This window comes from Medicago sativa, chromosome 4 (assembly GCF_051527215.1).
Source record: "Medicago sativa cultivar Bolivia chromosome 4, Bolivia_mono, whole genome shotgun sequence".
Classification (NCBI taxonomy): domain Eukaryota; kingdom Viridiplantae; phylum Streptophyta; class Magnoliopsida; order Fabales; family Fabaceae; genus Medicago; species Medicago sativa.
Genome location: NC_140752.1, coordinates 73,323,809 through 73,338,720, shown reverse-complemented (window position 1 = coordinate 73,338,720; position 14,912 = coordinate 73,323,809). Strand labels below are relative to the sequence as shown.

The 14,912-nt window shown below is 34.6% G+C and overlaps 2 protein-coding genes across 4 annotated transcripts; both read left to right on the top strand.

The window, feature by feature from the left end:
* The first annotated feature begins 468 nt into the window (after window positions 1-468).
* LOC146931683 (putative DEAD-box ATP-dependent RNA helicase 29) lies at window positions 469-10,113 on the top strand. 2 transcript variants are annotated; one of them, XM_085703254.1, is made up of 11 exons: window positions 469-869; window positions 2,099-3,260; window positions 3,357-3,414; window positions 4,500-4,619; window positions 4,775-4,823; window positions 7,192-7,271; window positions 7,367-7,419; window positions 8,640-8,721; window positions 8,833-8,889; window positions 9,011-9,149; window positions 9,643-10,113. In XM_085703254.1, the coding sequence occupies exons 1-11, from the start codon at window positions 524-526 to the stop codon at window positions 9,858-9,860; spliced, it is 2,364 nt and encodes a 787-aa protein (XP_085559380.1). In that variant the 5' UTR covers window positions 469-523; the 3' UTR covers window positions 9,861-10,113. The 2 variants fall into 2 exon arrangements, with proteins under 2 accessions (XP_085559380.1, XP_085559379.1); XM_085703253.1 differs by having other exon boundaries at window positions 7,189-7,271.
* Window positions 10,114-12,689: 2,576 nt separating this feature from the next.
* Window positions 12,690-14,600, top strand: LOC146931682 (uncharacterized). Of its 2 annotated transcripts, none has more exons than XM_085703234.1 (2): window positions 12,690-12,765; window positions 13,987-14,600. In XM_085703234.1, exon 2 carries the CDS (start codon window positions 14,003-14,005, stop codon window positions 14,375-14,377), a length of 375 nt encoding a protein of 124 aa, XP_085559360.1. In that variant the 5' UTR covers window positions 12,690-12,765; window positions 13,987-14,002; the 3' UTR covers window positions 14,378-14,600. The 2 variants fall into 2 exon arrangements, with proteins under 2 accessions (XP_085559360.1, XP_085559361.1); XM_085703235.1 differs by lacking the exon at window positions 12,690-12,765 and adding an exon at window positions 12,959-13,251.
* The last annotated feature ends 312 nt before the right edge of the window (window positions 14,601-14,912 follow it).

The following is a 14,912-nucleotide window of genomic DNA, read 5'->3' as shown; positions in this document are numbered from 1 at the left end:
TTTATTTGTATTTTGATCACAAGTATTAATTTTTGTAAATTGGGATCATTATATTGGCCATTACTTGAAAAGGGTGACTATCTTCATACTACCTTGGTATCATCATAGTGCAGGTTGTTTATATGGTATGTTTTGGTTTAAAGGATATCTTAGTTGGTGAATGGTCCATTGTATTTTGACTTGGTGTAATTAGTTTTAAGATTTCACGCTATTTATTTTTTGTGCGTTTATGTCTAATATATATATATATTAAAAAAAATTGTAAACGTATCCAAGCCGTATCGTATCCTAAATTTAAAATTTTTGACGTATTCGCGTACCCGTATCGTATCGTACCCGTATCCGTATCCGTATCGGGGCTTCATTGTGCTCCTATTAAAAACCCTATATCCGTATGGGTTCATGTTAATGGGCCTATAGACCCGACCCGAGTTAGCTTACAGTAACAGCACTTCATCATACACCCTCGTGTCTGCGTTTTCTGAACCCAGACCCATCCTTGCTGCTGCTACCATCTCAAAAAATGGGAGGTTTTCCACTAGGTTCAAAGAAGAAGAAAAACAACAAAAATCAACACGGATTCGAAACCCTAGGTCTAAACCGCGATGTATTCAGTGGAATCAAACGCAAAGGCTACAAAGTTCCTACTCCAATTCAGCGAAAAACGATGCCACTCATTCTCTCCGGTATCGACGTCGTCGCCATGGCTCGTACTGGTTCCGGTAAAACGGCAGCGTTTCTTGTTCCGATGCTTCACCGACTTAATCAGCATGTTCCTCAAGGTGGCGTTAGAGGACTTATCTTGTCACCGACTAGAGATTTAGCGCAACAGACATTGAAGTTCACTAAAGAGCTTGGCCACTTCACAGGTTCTCTTTATAATCATTTTCCTTAATTAAGCTGTTTCCATTGTCTATTTGGAAGTGCTTATGAAAATAAGCTGATGAAATGAACTTGTATGTTTTGTTTTGTTTTGTTTTTATTCTCACTTATGTATTGTTTGGATAAATAGTTTTAGGTTTAAGTTAGTGTTTATAGCATAAGCATTTATCATATAGGATGTGTTTGGATTGACTTATGTATGTATAAACTATTTCTATAACGAAATAGAAAATAAAGTTAATCTGCGGTCATATAAGCTACACTGCGTTTTTATAAGGTATTAGATGTTTTCGTAAGCTCTTATTGGAAACAAGCTGAACACAACTTACGAACATGTTATAAGCTCTCCCAACAGTCATACAAGTGGTTACATTTTTAGTGATTTTTAAAAAAAGCAGAACCTGCTTTGTGTTTGTTTACTAGATTGAGAATCACTTTAAAAAGAAATCAATTATCAGAAGATAATTTTCTGAGAAGCTACTAAAAACAGCTGTTTTTAGATTTTTGTCAGATTCTGATTTTTTAAAATATTTGTAACAAACAGATTAAAATTTTTAAAAGTGATTATTTTGTTTTAAAAGGTGATTTTTCATGACAAAAGCCGTAACAAACAATCTCAAAGTCTAACAGTTTTTGTATAATATATAGTTGTTTTCATAAGCTATCATGGAGTGTTTTTGGAAATAAGCTTAAAACTGCTTATGAACATGCTATAAGTTGTTTTTATAAGTTTTATCCAAGAGTGTTACAAGTGTAATGCCAGTTTTTGTATAATCTATAGTTGTTTTCATGAGTTATCATGGAGTGCTTTTGGAAATAAGCTTAAAACAGCTTATGAACATGCCATAAGTTGTTTTTATAAGTTTTATCAAAGAGTGTTACAAGTGTAATGCCAGTTTATAAGTTAAAATAAGTCAATCCAAACAAGCCCAAAGTCAACCCAAACATGCCTATAGTCATATATTTGAAACGACGCACACTTTCTATTAGTTTAAATCAGTTTTAAGTTGCCATCTAATGAGAGTGTTGTTTTGTCATGTCATCCCACTCTTGTAAGTGTATTTTGAAATTGTTTATATGAAATGATAAAGTAGTGAATTCTTATTGGATGTGCGAGTATAAATCTAATTTACATTTATAGTACAAGGCTTATTTATCTCATATTAATATATTATGTTTATATATTCTGATTTCGGTTTGTTTGTTTGTGAATCAGACCTTCGTGTCAGTTTGTTAGTTGGCGGTGATAGTATGGAAAGTCAGTTCGAGGAGTTAGCTCAGAATCCAGATATTATAATTGCCACTCCCGGTAGGCTCATGCACCATTTGTCTGAGGTTGATGACATGTCCTTGCGTAAGGTGGAGTATGTTGTTTTTGACGAGGCGGATTGTTTATTTGGTATGGGTTTTGCTGAGCAGCTCCATCAAATTCTTGCCCAGCTCGGTGAGAACCGTCAAACCTTGCTTTTCAGTGCCACATTACCCAGTGCTCTTGCAGAATTTGCTAAGGCCGGTCTGCGAGACCCTCGTCTTGTTCGCCTCGATTTGGAAACTAAAATCAGCCCTGACTTGAAGCTTGTCTTTTTCACTTTGAGGCAGGAAGAGAAATATGCTGCTTTGCTCTATTTAATTAGGGAACTTATCGGTTCTGATGAGCAGACTTTAATTTTTGTATCCACTAAACATCATGTTGAGTTTCTCAACTCGTTGTTTCAACTAGAGGGTATTAGGCCTTCTGTATGTTATGGAGACATGGATCAAGACGCTCGCAAAGAACATGTGGCCAGGTTTCGGTCAAGAAAGACAATGTTGTTGATCGTCACCGACATAGCTGCTCGGGGCATTGACATTCCATTGCTTGATAATGTTATCAATTGGGACTTTCCTCCTAAGCCTAAAATATTTGTTCATCGAGTTGGACGGGTTGCAAGGGCTGGTCGTACTGGTACCGCATATTCTTTCTTGACTGCCGAGGATATGGCTTATCTCTTGGATCTTCATTTGTTTCTCTCAAAACCAGTCAAAGCTGCTCCAACTGAGGAAGAAGTCTTGCGGGATATGGATGGAGTGATGTCAAGAATTGACGACGCAATGTTAAATGGAGAAACCATCTATGGCCGTTTCCCTCAAAAAGTCATTGACCTTGTTTCTGACAGAGTTAGGGAAGTTATTGATACTTCTGCGGAGCTGGAAGCATTGCAGAGAGCCTGTAAAAATGCATTTCGTTTATACTCTAAAACAAAACCCTTACCCTCAAAGGAGTCCATTAGAAGAGTAAAGGATTTGCCACATGAAGGTCTGCATCCGATTTTCAACAAAGTGTTGGGAACAGGGGAGTTAACGGCAATTGCGTTTTCTGAGCATTTGAAAAATTTTAGGTGAGTGCAAGATATATTCATAAACTGGAATTATTTCTACCAACCCTCTTTAGAAGACTTTATAGGTGCATAACTTTAATAATTCAAATATATCAGGCCAAAGCAGACCATTTTGGAAGCGGAAGGAGAAGCAGCTAAAGCTAAGCGTAGAGCAGTACGTCTCTACTCAAAACATTGTCCATAATCTATATTTTGTTTGGTTTTGGTCTAATTTAATTATTCTATTTCGTTGGTTAGATGTTTAGAATGAGATTTTCTAGTTCTTCCTTCAATTGACTAAATTTCACTATTCTCTTATGCAACTCAGCATTTTCTGTATTGTTTTCCATTTTAATATATTTGTATACATGACAGTTGGATATGGTACCAAATAGAAATCTTATTTGTCTGAGTCAAATTTACTAAAAGATTAGTCTGTAGGGAAGATGTATTAGTCCTGTTGAGTATAGGGAATGAAGTAAGATTATATAGGGATTAATCACTGTTTACCTTGTAGATTATGTAATAACTAGTTTGATAGCTTGCTCTTCATTAGAAGGTGTAAAGTTCTCAGTTGGTAAAAATGTAAGTATCATATGAATATTATTTATCCTTGGCCCAGCCATGCCTTCCTCTGTTGTCTCCCCACCCCCTTGCTCCAACTTTTTTAATTTTTAAATAAAAGATATTGTTGTTGATAAGATAATTGCAATATGCAACACATAGTTTTTGATTGATTTTGGATTTTGACTTTTGGGGACTCAGTTCATTTGCCTAACACAATTTCAATATACCTGTTTGTTTGTTGCTTCTACATCCTACACCAGACACATGCTTGTGTATTGCAATAGTAAGACATTTTAGCCATGTTTTGATGTCTTTTTCCAACACAAAATATGCATAATGTATGGATCACACAGTACATTTTCCAATTGCATTTATTGAATAAACTCATTTTGGTTATGATAACTATAATTTTGTTTTGTTTTGTTTATTGCATATACACAATGTATGGGGCATTAGATGTTATGATGTCATAACTTCAACACTTAGCTTTTACGTCAATTTCCTATCTTGCTCTTACAGTTTGAATTTTGTTGTGCTGTATTGACGACTATGTTATAGACGTTCCATTCGTGCCTGCCATCAAAACCTATTGAATCATCTATTTCGATGTGCATACCTACATTACTGTCCTTCTGCTTTAACTTTTACCTTTATATTAAAAAATCTAAAATGAAGCTCAATAAATAATTGCAGGGCCCTTCTGGTCAATGGGTTGATGTGATGAAAAGGAAAAGAGCCGTTCATGATAGTATTATAGTTAATGAACAGCATTCGAAGAGTAATGAACACCAATCGAAGAGTAACAGTGAAAAGGTACGTAGCCATTACAGTAACTTGGATTTGGAGTAGTCGACCACACTCTTTTGATTAACCTGGTTTTGGTTGGAATCAAGCTAGTTGGTTTTACTTTAGGATTTTCTTTTCATTTATTCATTTGTCGAGGACAAACATATTCTTTCTCCTTGCAGGAGGAAAATCAACCGGAAATTACTCCTTCCATGGATAAAGGGAGAAAAGGTTTGTTCCATTTTTATGCCAGTTGATGTCCTTTAAGTCTGATTGTTGTACTTTTTTGGTTTGCAAAGTGGATTGTCCTCATTTTGGTGCTCTTTTATTTTGTTTGTTTCAAATTGTATATTATGCTAGGATTTTATGTTATCTGTTAATCTTGGACTGTTTCTAGTTCAACCTAAGGTGTGAATGTGTCATTAGGTTATATTTTTGAACATCAACTTCAAGAACCTGTCATGTAGGCTTTATCAAAGTGAAAAATAAGGGAAGGGGTAAAAGGTTACTTACTAATGGTAAGTGGGAACTATGCTAGGCTAGGCTATTACTATGGTTGAAGAAATGTCTGCATTTCAAAGCAGTGGGATTTGGGGCATTGCTCCTCTTTTTCTAGGGAAGTCTATTGTTGGATATTGTGGATTATTACAGTTAAAGTGTCTTGATGGTGAGGTTGATGGGCTTAAGGCTCAATTAGTTGCTAAATGTTCTACGTAATTCCTTGACTTGAGTTATGGGGACACGTTTACGCTGGTGGTAATGAATGGCTTCTGTTTGGTTATTTTTGTCTATGGTTGCTAAGTGCCACTAACCTCGTCACAAGCTTGATATTAAGAATGCTTTCCTATGTAATGGCGATCTCATTGAAAAGGTTTTATGAAGTAAATACTTGGATTTGTTGCTCCTGGGGAGTCTTTAGGGCTTCTTTGTTGCCTTGACAAAACTCTACATGGACTCAAACTACCTCCTAGGACTTGATTTAACAGATTTTGCGATGTTGATCAATTTTGTATGACTCGAAGTGAGGCAGATCACTCGGTGGCATAATCAAAGAATAGAATTGTAACTTCTCAAAGTATGCAATGGACATTTCAGAGGAAGCAAGTTAGATGGATGCTCACTTCTAGAGAACGTAATGCTAAGGTTCTACCAAATCAATGGAGACGCTTTCAAATCCAAAGAGATGCAAAAGATCGACAGAAAAAATAAATTATCTCATTGTCACTTGCCCCTTTATCTGATGTACTCCAGAAGAGCCAGAGAGTCTCGACTCTCCAGTCCACTCCTGAAGTTCTGCAATCCTTTTCCCATGTCTACTCTTTCCGTGTCATTCCAACCACCCTTGGCTGATTTAGTTACAATTAGTTACAGGCAGGGTAGCCAGGATCGAGTCCCAGCATGTAGGTTCGCACGATCTTACGTGCTTTCCCCACCCAAACGTGCTACGACCTTGATCTGGGTCGTGTTTGCAAAAATTATTATTTTTTTGGTCAGGATCGAAGAAGAGAAAGAGAAGAAGGAAGAAGAAGTGAAGGAGGAAGAAGAATGAGAATGAGAACGATTGAAGAGAGGTAGATCTGAGAGATAGAGAGGTAGATCTGAGAGTTTAGATGAAGAGTTCAGATGGACAGCAGGCAGCGGCTGTGTTTGAGGAGAACAGAAAGGAGAGAATAATTAGGGTTTGGTTATTTCACTCTTTTATATAGTATTGGGCTAGGCCCATGGTGATATATTTTTTTTAAGTACCCAGATTAATACTAAATATACATTTTTTTATACTTTCTTACCCCCTTAGTTAATAATATACTTTCTTGCATTATTATTTTTAAGTTTTTGTGTGTGTATATACGTGAAGTTACAATTTTGCCCTCGAGTGGGTTCTTACGAACCGTGTTACGTTCCTCGATCTTACGTCCCTTCACCAGCCCACCGTTCCTACGTAGGAACTCGTTCCTGACTACATTGGTTACAGGAGATATAATCTCTTATGAAATGTCTATTCCTCCTAGTGTACACCTTTATTATTGAAAAGTGAGATTTTGTTTCCTCTGATCTGACCAGTTAGCTACATGCTACAGCTGGTTAGGAGATATAATCCCCTGTGAAATGTACCCTTTTACCGGCACTGCTGCACCTGTACTATTGGTCTACTATCAGGAAGATAAGTGTGTGGGATTATTATGTTTCCTCTAATCTGACTAGCTAGTTACAATTAGTTAGAGTAGATATAGTCCCCCATGAGTCCTTGTGTGTACACCTTTATTATTGGTCTATAATCAAGACCAGTAACTCATACTGGGCTCCTGTTGCCTCCTGTCAACCCCCAACTCCGGTTTTCTTTTTTCTTTCCCTGTTTTATAAAGCGACTTTCAAATGCATTGCACTTGGAGGCAATGAACCTAGTATCTCAGCCTTATGAACTCAATTTCTTAGCAGTTAAGATCTTGGCATTGTGATAATTTGTATGTTAAAATTGATAGAAAATTTCAGGGTTTTCTTTTACATTGTATGCTTTTAGCATTTTGATGTAGAAGGCTACTTGACGCGAGGAAGACAGAAGATTATTATTTTCTGACTCTGTTTCTTTTGGTTTCAGCAGCACGTGGTTCTAAGCGAAAGCCAAATCCAGAAAGTTTCAAGGACGAGGAATACTTTATAAGTTCCATACCTCAAAATCAGGCAAGTCACTGTCTATATTACTATTCTTCATACTATCTAGATTCACATAGACATATCCGTTTAACTTATAATTTATATCTTGTTATCATGTGCAGCACATGGAGGCAGGCCTTGCGGTAAAAGCTAATGAAGGTTTTTCTTCAAACAGGTAAATATCTACTCGATTAACCAATTAGTCTTTTTTTAAAAAAAAATCATTTTAATCCTGGGATGAAGGAGTAGGGTGGGAGATGCATTATAAGTGAGAACCAAAATATCCCTTTGGCATACTCTTTTGTTTTGCCTGAGTTTTTCTTGCCTTGTCTTCTCCTTAAAAGGAGAAAGGAGAAGGTAGGCCAAACAACATTCAGTAAAAGTTCTTTAGAAATAAAGCTACTTTTATTTTTAATGAAGAGAAACATAATAAATGGTCCTTCAAAAGTAGTTGAGAGGAACTTTGGAAAATCTTTTGCGAAACTTTCTTGTTGAACCCACTTTGAAACCAAGGGCTGCCTTACTTTTACATACTTGCATGCTCTTCACAGTGTGGGGCGAGAGCCACAGTGTGTATTGTTGTAATTAAAGCGTAGAGCTGATATTGATCTGTGCTATTTCGCATATACAAAGGATTGTAGATATACTTTTTTGAATTTTATTTTTCAAAAAGGGATTATAGCACCAGATGATATAGTTTTCTCCGTTCATTTATCTCATTTATGCCTTTTGTTGTTGTACATGATATGTATACAGTTTCCAATACCAAACATTCTTTATATGTTTCATTTTTTGTATTGTGATTATATTTATAATTAATGATATTATAATTAAACTCTTCAATAATTTCATAAATATAATTTATAGAAGTTTTTCAAACATAGTGCATTCTCTTAGTAATTACTAGTATGATGTTATAATTTATGACTTTCTTCAAAAAAAAAAATCATATTTCATTTCATGTCTCTTTTAGTAATAGAATTTTTCTAAACAATCTTTATTTTTCAAATATCTCATTCATTTATAATAACTTATAATCAAAGCAAAAATTTTATGAAGATATTTTGCCAACCAACTTTCAAATTATAAAAAAAAATAGCCGAACAGCTTTACCTTTATTTTATTTCTAAACCTCTTGTCTTATTTTTAGCTTCAAAGTAGCTTTTATGCCCCAAAAAGCTGGCCAAATAGATCCTAAATCATAAGTTCAGAAGCAGAAAGTTGGAAAAGACAGACTTTTGGCTCATATTGTCTGTCCTTTGGTGTTTGGCATTTTGCTTGTATATTACATTGCGACATTCAACCTGGATGATTCAATTATACACCCTCTGACTTTTCTATGTTTTAAGCTTTGGTTTGTTTGGCTTCGATCCTAATGATATGTAATACGTACAGATTGGATGATGCTGTCCTAGATCTAGGTGCAGATGATGGTGCTGGCATTAAGAAACAAAAATCTGTATATCACTGGGATAAGGTAAATGCTGAACAGTCGTGGTTTAATTGTAAAAAAGACAGGAAAGCTAATTTGTTTTTCAAATTTTATGCATAATTTTCCATTTATTTCTTATAAACCTTTTGCTGTCAGAGGAGTAAAAAGTACATCAAGTTAAACAACGGTGACCGTGTTGCTGCAAATGGAAAGGTATAGTATTCATGAGGCTCTATCTTTTATGTCAGTACTTACTATGCAAAATGATATTATTTTATTTACCTAAACCCGTAGGATTTAGAACATAACATTTTTATTTCTACTTGGAGTACAGATAAAGACAGAGAGTGGTGCAAAAACAAAGGCCAACAAGACTGGTATATATAAAAAGTGGAAGGAACGCTCGCACTCCAAGATATCTCTTAAAGGGACAAGTGCTGATGGTGATGCTCAGGAATCAAGAAGTTCAAGAGGTAATATACATAATTCATTACTTACTTTAATTTAGGGATGATAATGGGGTGGGTTGTGCTTCCCCCGCATCCATCCACGTCTATATCCATGGATGTTTGCATCTATGAATATCGTGGGATTTAGGCTCTAGGAGTTGCATTAATACTCAATAGTTGAATTTACTACTTTTCTGCCAAAAAATATTCAAGAAACAAAAACATAGGCATGGTTGTATTGTAGCTTAGTCACCGCTCTGTTTAGCAACCATTCTTATCTAAGTAGCATATGAAATTTGGATGCTTTTTCTGTGTTAGTGTTGCATATTAAATCCTTGATCTCATTTTTAAAATCGCCTCATTTGCTTTGTCATGTTTCTCCGCCATCCAGGAACTAGTTTTGCATGTAATATCTGCTGGTTGGTTGGTAATATCAAAAGAATGATGCATGGTTGTAAGATTTTTTTTGTTGGTTATTAATGGCGAATGATATAACTTACTGATTTTTGTAATGCAGGATCTTACCAAGGAGGTGGTAGGAATTACAAAGGCGGCAAGAAGCAGCATTCAATGCCCAATGCTCATGTCCGTTCAGAAATCAAAGATATGGATCAAATTCGAAAGGAGAGGCAGAAGAAAGCCAGCAAAATTTCTTATATGAAGAGCAAGTCGCCAAAGGGTAAAAAATCGGGCAAACCTGGCAGAAAGGGAGGAAATAAAAGAAAATCCAAGTAGATGTTTTTTCGGCTTCAGAAGTTAATTAGTCATGGAAAGGAACAAAATGATTTCTACCAAAATTCTGGTGCATCTGTATCTTCAAAAGAATGAGGGGCAAAGTAAAGTATGAAACCCAAGTAATAGGAAAACGCAAATTTTGGTCATTATTATTTTTTATTTACCAACAACTTTTGTTCATTATTACTTTTCATTTGCCAACGAATTTTGTATGTTCAAACTTCAAAGTAATGCAACACTATTTGTTATTTTACATGATTGCTCCTTGTACATAGCAGCCCCTTGATTAATTAATATTCGTCTTTTGCTACAGTTGTTGTTTGAGTGTGTTTAGATGGCGATAATAGATATTCTCGTTAACTTTTCATGTAAAAATTATATCTTCTATAAAAATACATAGTTTCGTACCTATTAAGCGAAAGAATTTTCTAAATTTCTGTTAAATAATAATATTTATTTCCGAAGTACCATTTCACTTTCTTAATTGTTCCGTGTTCCATCCCTGTCAATTGTTTGCAACATCAATTGACTGCAAGTACCCAAATTTCTTTGCAAATATTTAAAAAACAAAAAGAATGCTTTGACTGCGATTACATTCTGAGAAAATTTGTGAATTTTAGAATTTTCTTCATATAATTTCTGGGATTTTTGTTTTTAATATAAAGAATCAGTAAAAGTCACTACCAAAAAAAGAATCGGTAAATGTCCACAATCCACCCCACAACCTCTTCTGAGGAAGACATGAGTTGATTTTGGCTTTTAAATCTCTAACCATTTTTTAGTCTTTGAGAAGTGAGAACTTAACATTATCATGTCTCAAGTGAGATCGGCCACAAATACTTCTTCACTGGGAACCATTCCACGGTGGTCGCTTTCGCTTTCAACAAAAGGTTATTAGATCCAATTTTGCAAACCCCCCTAGCAAAGGAGAAATTTCCTACGACATTGTTAGCGTGTTGATAACAGTGAAGGATATAAAATAAAAACCCCCGTAGCAAATAAAGAATGCCGCGGGAGTTATTTTTAAAAATTCCCTCTCCGAGGCAATTTCTTCGGTATACTCGAATTTTTTAGTGTACCGGTACACCGGTCTTTAAATTAAAAAATATATGTTCTTGGCTGAATTCAATCAAAAGGAAAATATGATAACGAATGGATAAATTAATATATAAAAACATGTTAAAGAGAAAAATATGTAAAGATAAATAAATTAGTATACCTTAATAGATGGATTGGATGAATATTCTTCAATTGAAAATGAATTCTAGGTTTGATAGATTGATTTGGTTGAATTTTTTAAAAGATTTTTTTGTGGATTGTTAATTCTGATTATTTTGATCCGCTTTTTATCATCCAAATCCATATGATTCATCTATTTTTAGTGTAGTGTAGTGTTAATAGAAACTATAATGATACTTCAAAAAAAAAAAAAAAACTATAACTTATCTAAATAGCTAAACCCAATTCTTCCCAAGGTATTCCTTTTCTAAATTCCATCATTTTGAAGTTTGAAGTAAATGAAAGGGAAATGATATGAGGGTGCTTAAGGAATGGAGATCTAGTTAGGGTTTCAATGTTTTTGTAAATTCAAAAACAAAACAACGACTCTTCAAAATAATAATGAAAATTATGAAATTAAAATTGTTTATCATTTCATAATAAAACCAATTGTTTATCTTAAATTAATCTATAAAAGAACAATCTAATTGCCAAAAGGTTAGAATTAAGACAGAAATCACAAATATTTTTAGGCAAACACGATTTTGATAGAAAACAAACAACACAAGTATTAGGTTCTTGTGTTAGGTCTAATCCATCATTACAAAACTAACTTACTCCAAATACTACGAGACGTGATGCATGAATATAAATGATGTTGATCCAAGTCAATAAACTCATATACCATATTATAACCACTAATCCTTACAAATATCACTCTTCATAAATTTATTTCAAACCTTATTTTAATTTTTTGTTAGATTTCGGTTTTTTCCAATAACTATAGTGTCAGTGTCAACCGCCTTAATGTATTTACGCAACAGTGTAAAAGTCGCTCTTCTTGGTATGAATGGAATTTCGAAATATAGCGTTATCTACTAAATTTACTAACTTCATAGTCTAGAATTAATGAAGTGAAAAGAGTGCAAATTATTTGTTCTTCACTTAATTAATGTAGAATATTTGGTAAATAGAAGATCGGGTTCCAAAGTTACTCCCAAAGTATACGAAGGTAATTTTTAGAACAAGAATTCTTCAAAGAGATATTTCCATCTTGAACACAAGTTTGAAAACAAATATGAAATGTTTGTAGAGAGATACATAGTATTCCCGAATTTCGAGGGAAAAAAACGATAGTAAGGTCGGTAAGTCTTAACTTAACTGTATTTTACATTAGACATTTTTCGTAGGCATTGAATTGAACCTAAGATATTTGTGTGTGTACATTTTCAGGAGGTGTTTGTCATATTTCACTTGGGTGTCATTATTGTCTTTCGGTGTCATTGATGCCTTTAGTATACTCCCTCTGTTCCAAAATATAAACAAAAATTGGTCAACAAAAGTTAATGTATTTGGTTAAAAATTTGTACCAAATACATTAACTTTCGTTGACCAATTTTTGCTTATATTTTAGGACGAAGGGAGTATTTTAGATGAGAGATAATGATGGATAGATAATTAAAATAAATTATTTAGATGAGAGAGATAAGATCAAATGCACAAAAGACCAATGACACCTAAGTGAAACACGTGTTTGACAAGACAAAACATTAGCACGTGTCAGAAAAATTATATAAATACAAAGAAGGGTTTTTTTTTTGGCGCATCTGCATCTCTTTGTCTTGTTCGCGCTTTGTGGTGGCGGCAGCTGTAAAGGTGTACTTAACTTTGACTCACAGATCCAGAGGTACTTCACTCCTCTTTTCTCCCACCTTAGGACAAAATTTTACCTTTAATAATTTATGATGATATGATGCAATCAATTCATTAATATGCTTTAATTTGTGTTTTTGGCTTTTTCTATAGTTTTGCCCTAAAAATAAATATTATTGTTGTTTGTGTTTTCGGAACGGATCTTCTCCGGTGGAAGTTTCATTAAATTAAGTCTAATAAAAATCTTCATCATTCAATTATGTCTCGTCGATGAGATCCAGATCTTTTTTTGAAAGGGTGTCATCGATGAGATCGAGATCTTGAATGACGAATTGTAGCAGAAAATTTTCATCGGAGATGACCGTTCCGTGTCGCGGAGGAACGAATCATCTCCATGGAAATTTCACTCAAAGAGATCTAGTGAAAATCCCATCATTCAATAATAAGATATTGAGTGGTTGAGATTCAACAACGGAGAATTTCCACATGAGAGGATTTGTTCTTGTGTTGTGGCGGCGAGGTAAAATTAGGGTTTCTTCCTTTCCTTTTATATGATGAGAAAATCATGGTATTTGTGGAGAATTGAATTAAAGTAACGTTTCTTAGGCACAAAATCTGAGCAGTGAATGTATATACAGTATCTGATTTATTATATTGTTTTTTCCACTAATAATAAATATTATTGTTGTCTGTGTTTTTGGAACGGATCTTGTCCAATGGAAGATTAACTAAAGTAAGTCTAGTAAAAATCTTCATCATTCAATTATGTCTCATCGATGCAATTGAGATACTTGAGTGACAAAGATTTTGTGACCGAAAATTTCCACTGGAGCTGATTTGTTCCCTTGGAGGAACGAATCATCTCAATGAAAATTTCACTTGAGGAAATCTAGTAAAAATCCCACCATTCAAATAATAATATTTTGAGTGGTTAAGATTTCATGAGACTTTTCATATGAGAGAATTTGTTCATGTGTTGCACCGACGATGTAATATTAGGGTTTCTTTCTTTTCTTCTATATGATGAGAAAAGCGAAGTATTTATGGAGAATCAAATTCGTAAGTGTTTCTCAGACACAAAATCCGATACCAACATTGTTTGTATCAATGATTTATGATTTCTATATTGTTTTTCTTTCCTCGGTTCTGACACCACACACATCTAAGTTGTATTTTATACGATACCAAATACACATTTAGTGTCTAAATAGCACCTATATTAAATTATATCTAACTTTAACAATGGTTTGTGTAGCTAAAACTCGGTTCAAATGGATTCTTGCAAGGAAAAACAAGCTGCTGTGGAAGTGAATGCTACTCTCAATGGTGTTTCCTCTCCGAAAGCTACGAGAAAGGAGCATGCAACATATTGTGTAACTCCTGGTCACGCTATGAGAGAGAGTGTTGATTTGGAATCTCAATCAACTCTGACATTGACGGGGGTTAGGAAACAACTGAATGACACCCACATTGATTCCGACAATGAAAATGGCAGCCCTCGAACACCTAAGGGTGTTCTTTTCAACCCTTTTGCTCCTGGTCCTGAAGACATGGTGCGTGCTCCACAGTCTCGCAAGTATCATGAAGAAGTGAGGAACAACATTGTTCGCAAACTTCAGTTTTGCTCCTCTCCTCCCAAACCATGAGCTACTGCAATAACTTCATTTTGCTTTTTCTGTACGTGTTATTTTGAATGGTTTTTATAGTTTTACAGTGAACAATTGCATCTGACCAAGCCAATAAATAGATGTAACATTAGCAGTAGCAGCAACTTATAAAGTACTGTACACTACTATTGATGTTAGACTGTTTTCTTTACAATGAAATACGTTGTAGTGCTAAATAAATCATTTCTCTATTTATTCACAATGCTTTACTTTTTCGCCACGTATTTTTGATATCATGTATGTTGGCCTCTTATCTATTATTGGCCGTTCCAACTCTTTGGAAGAATAATGTTTGTCAAGATATTTGTAGACTGGCGTTATTTGAACATCAAAATACATACATCGTATTTGACATCAAAATCTTGATGTCAAAGTATCACTTCTCTATAACTAAAGCCAAGGACAAGTTATATCTAGAAAAAAAGCAGTGGAGTGCTTCAAGTGCTGTGCAATTTCTTGCAATCCTGATACTGTGCGTTGAGCACTGTATTATTTATAGAAGCATATAAGCAAC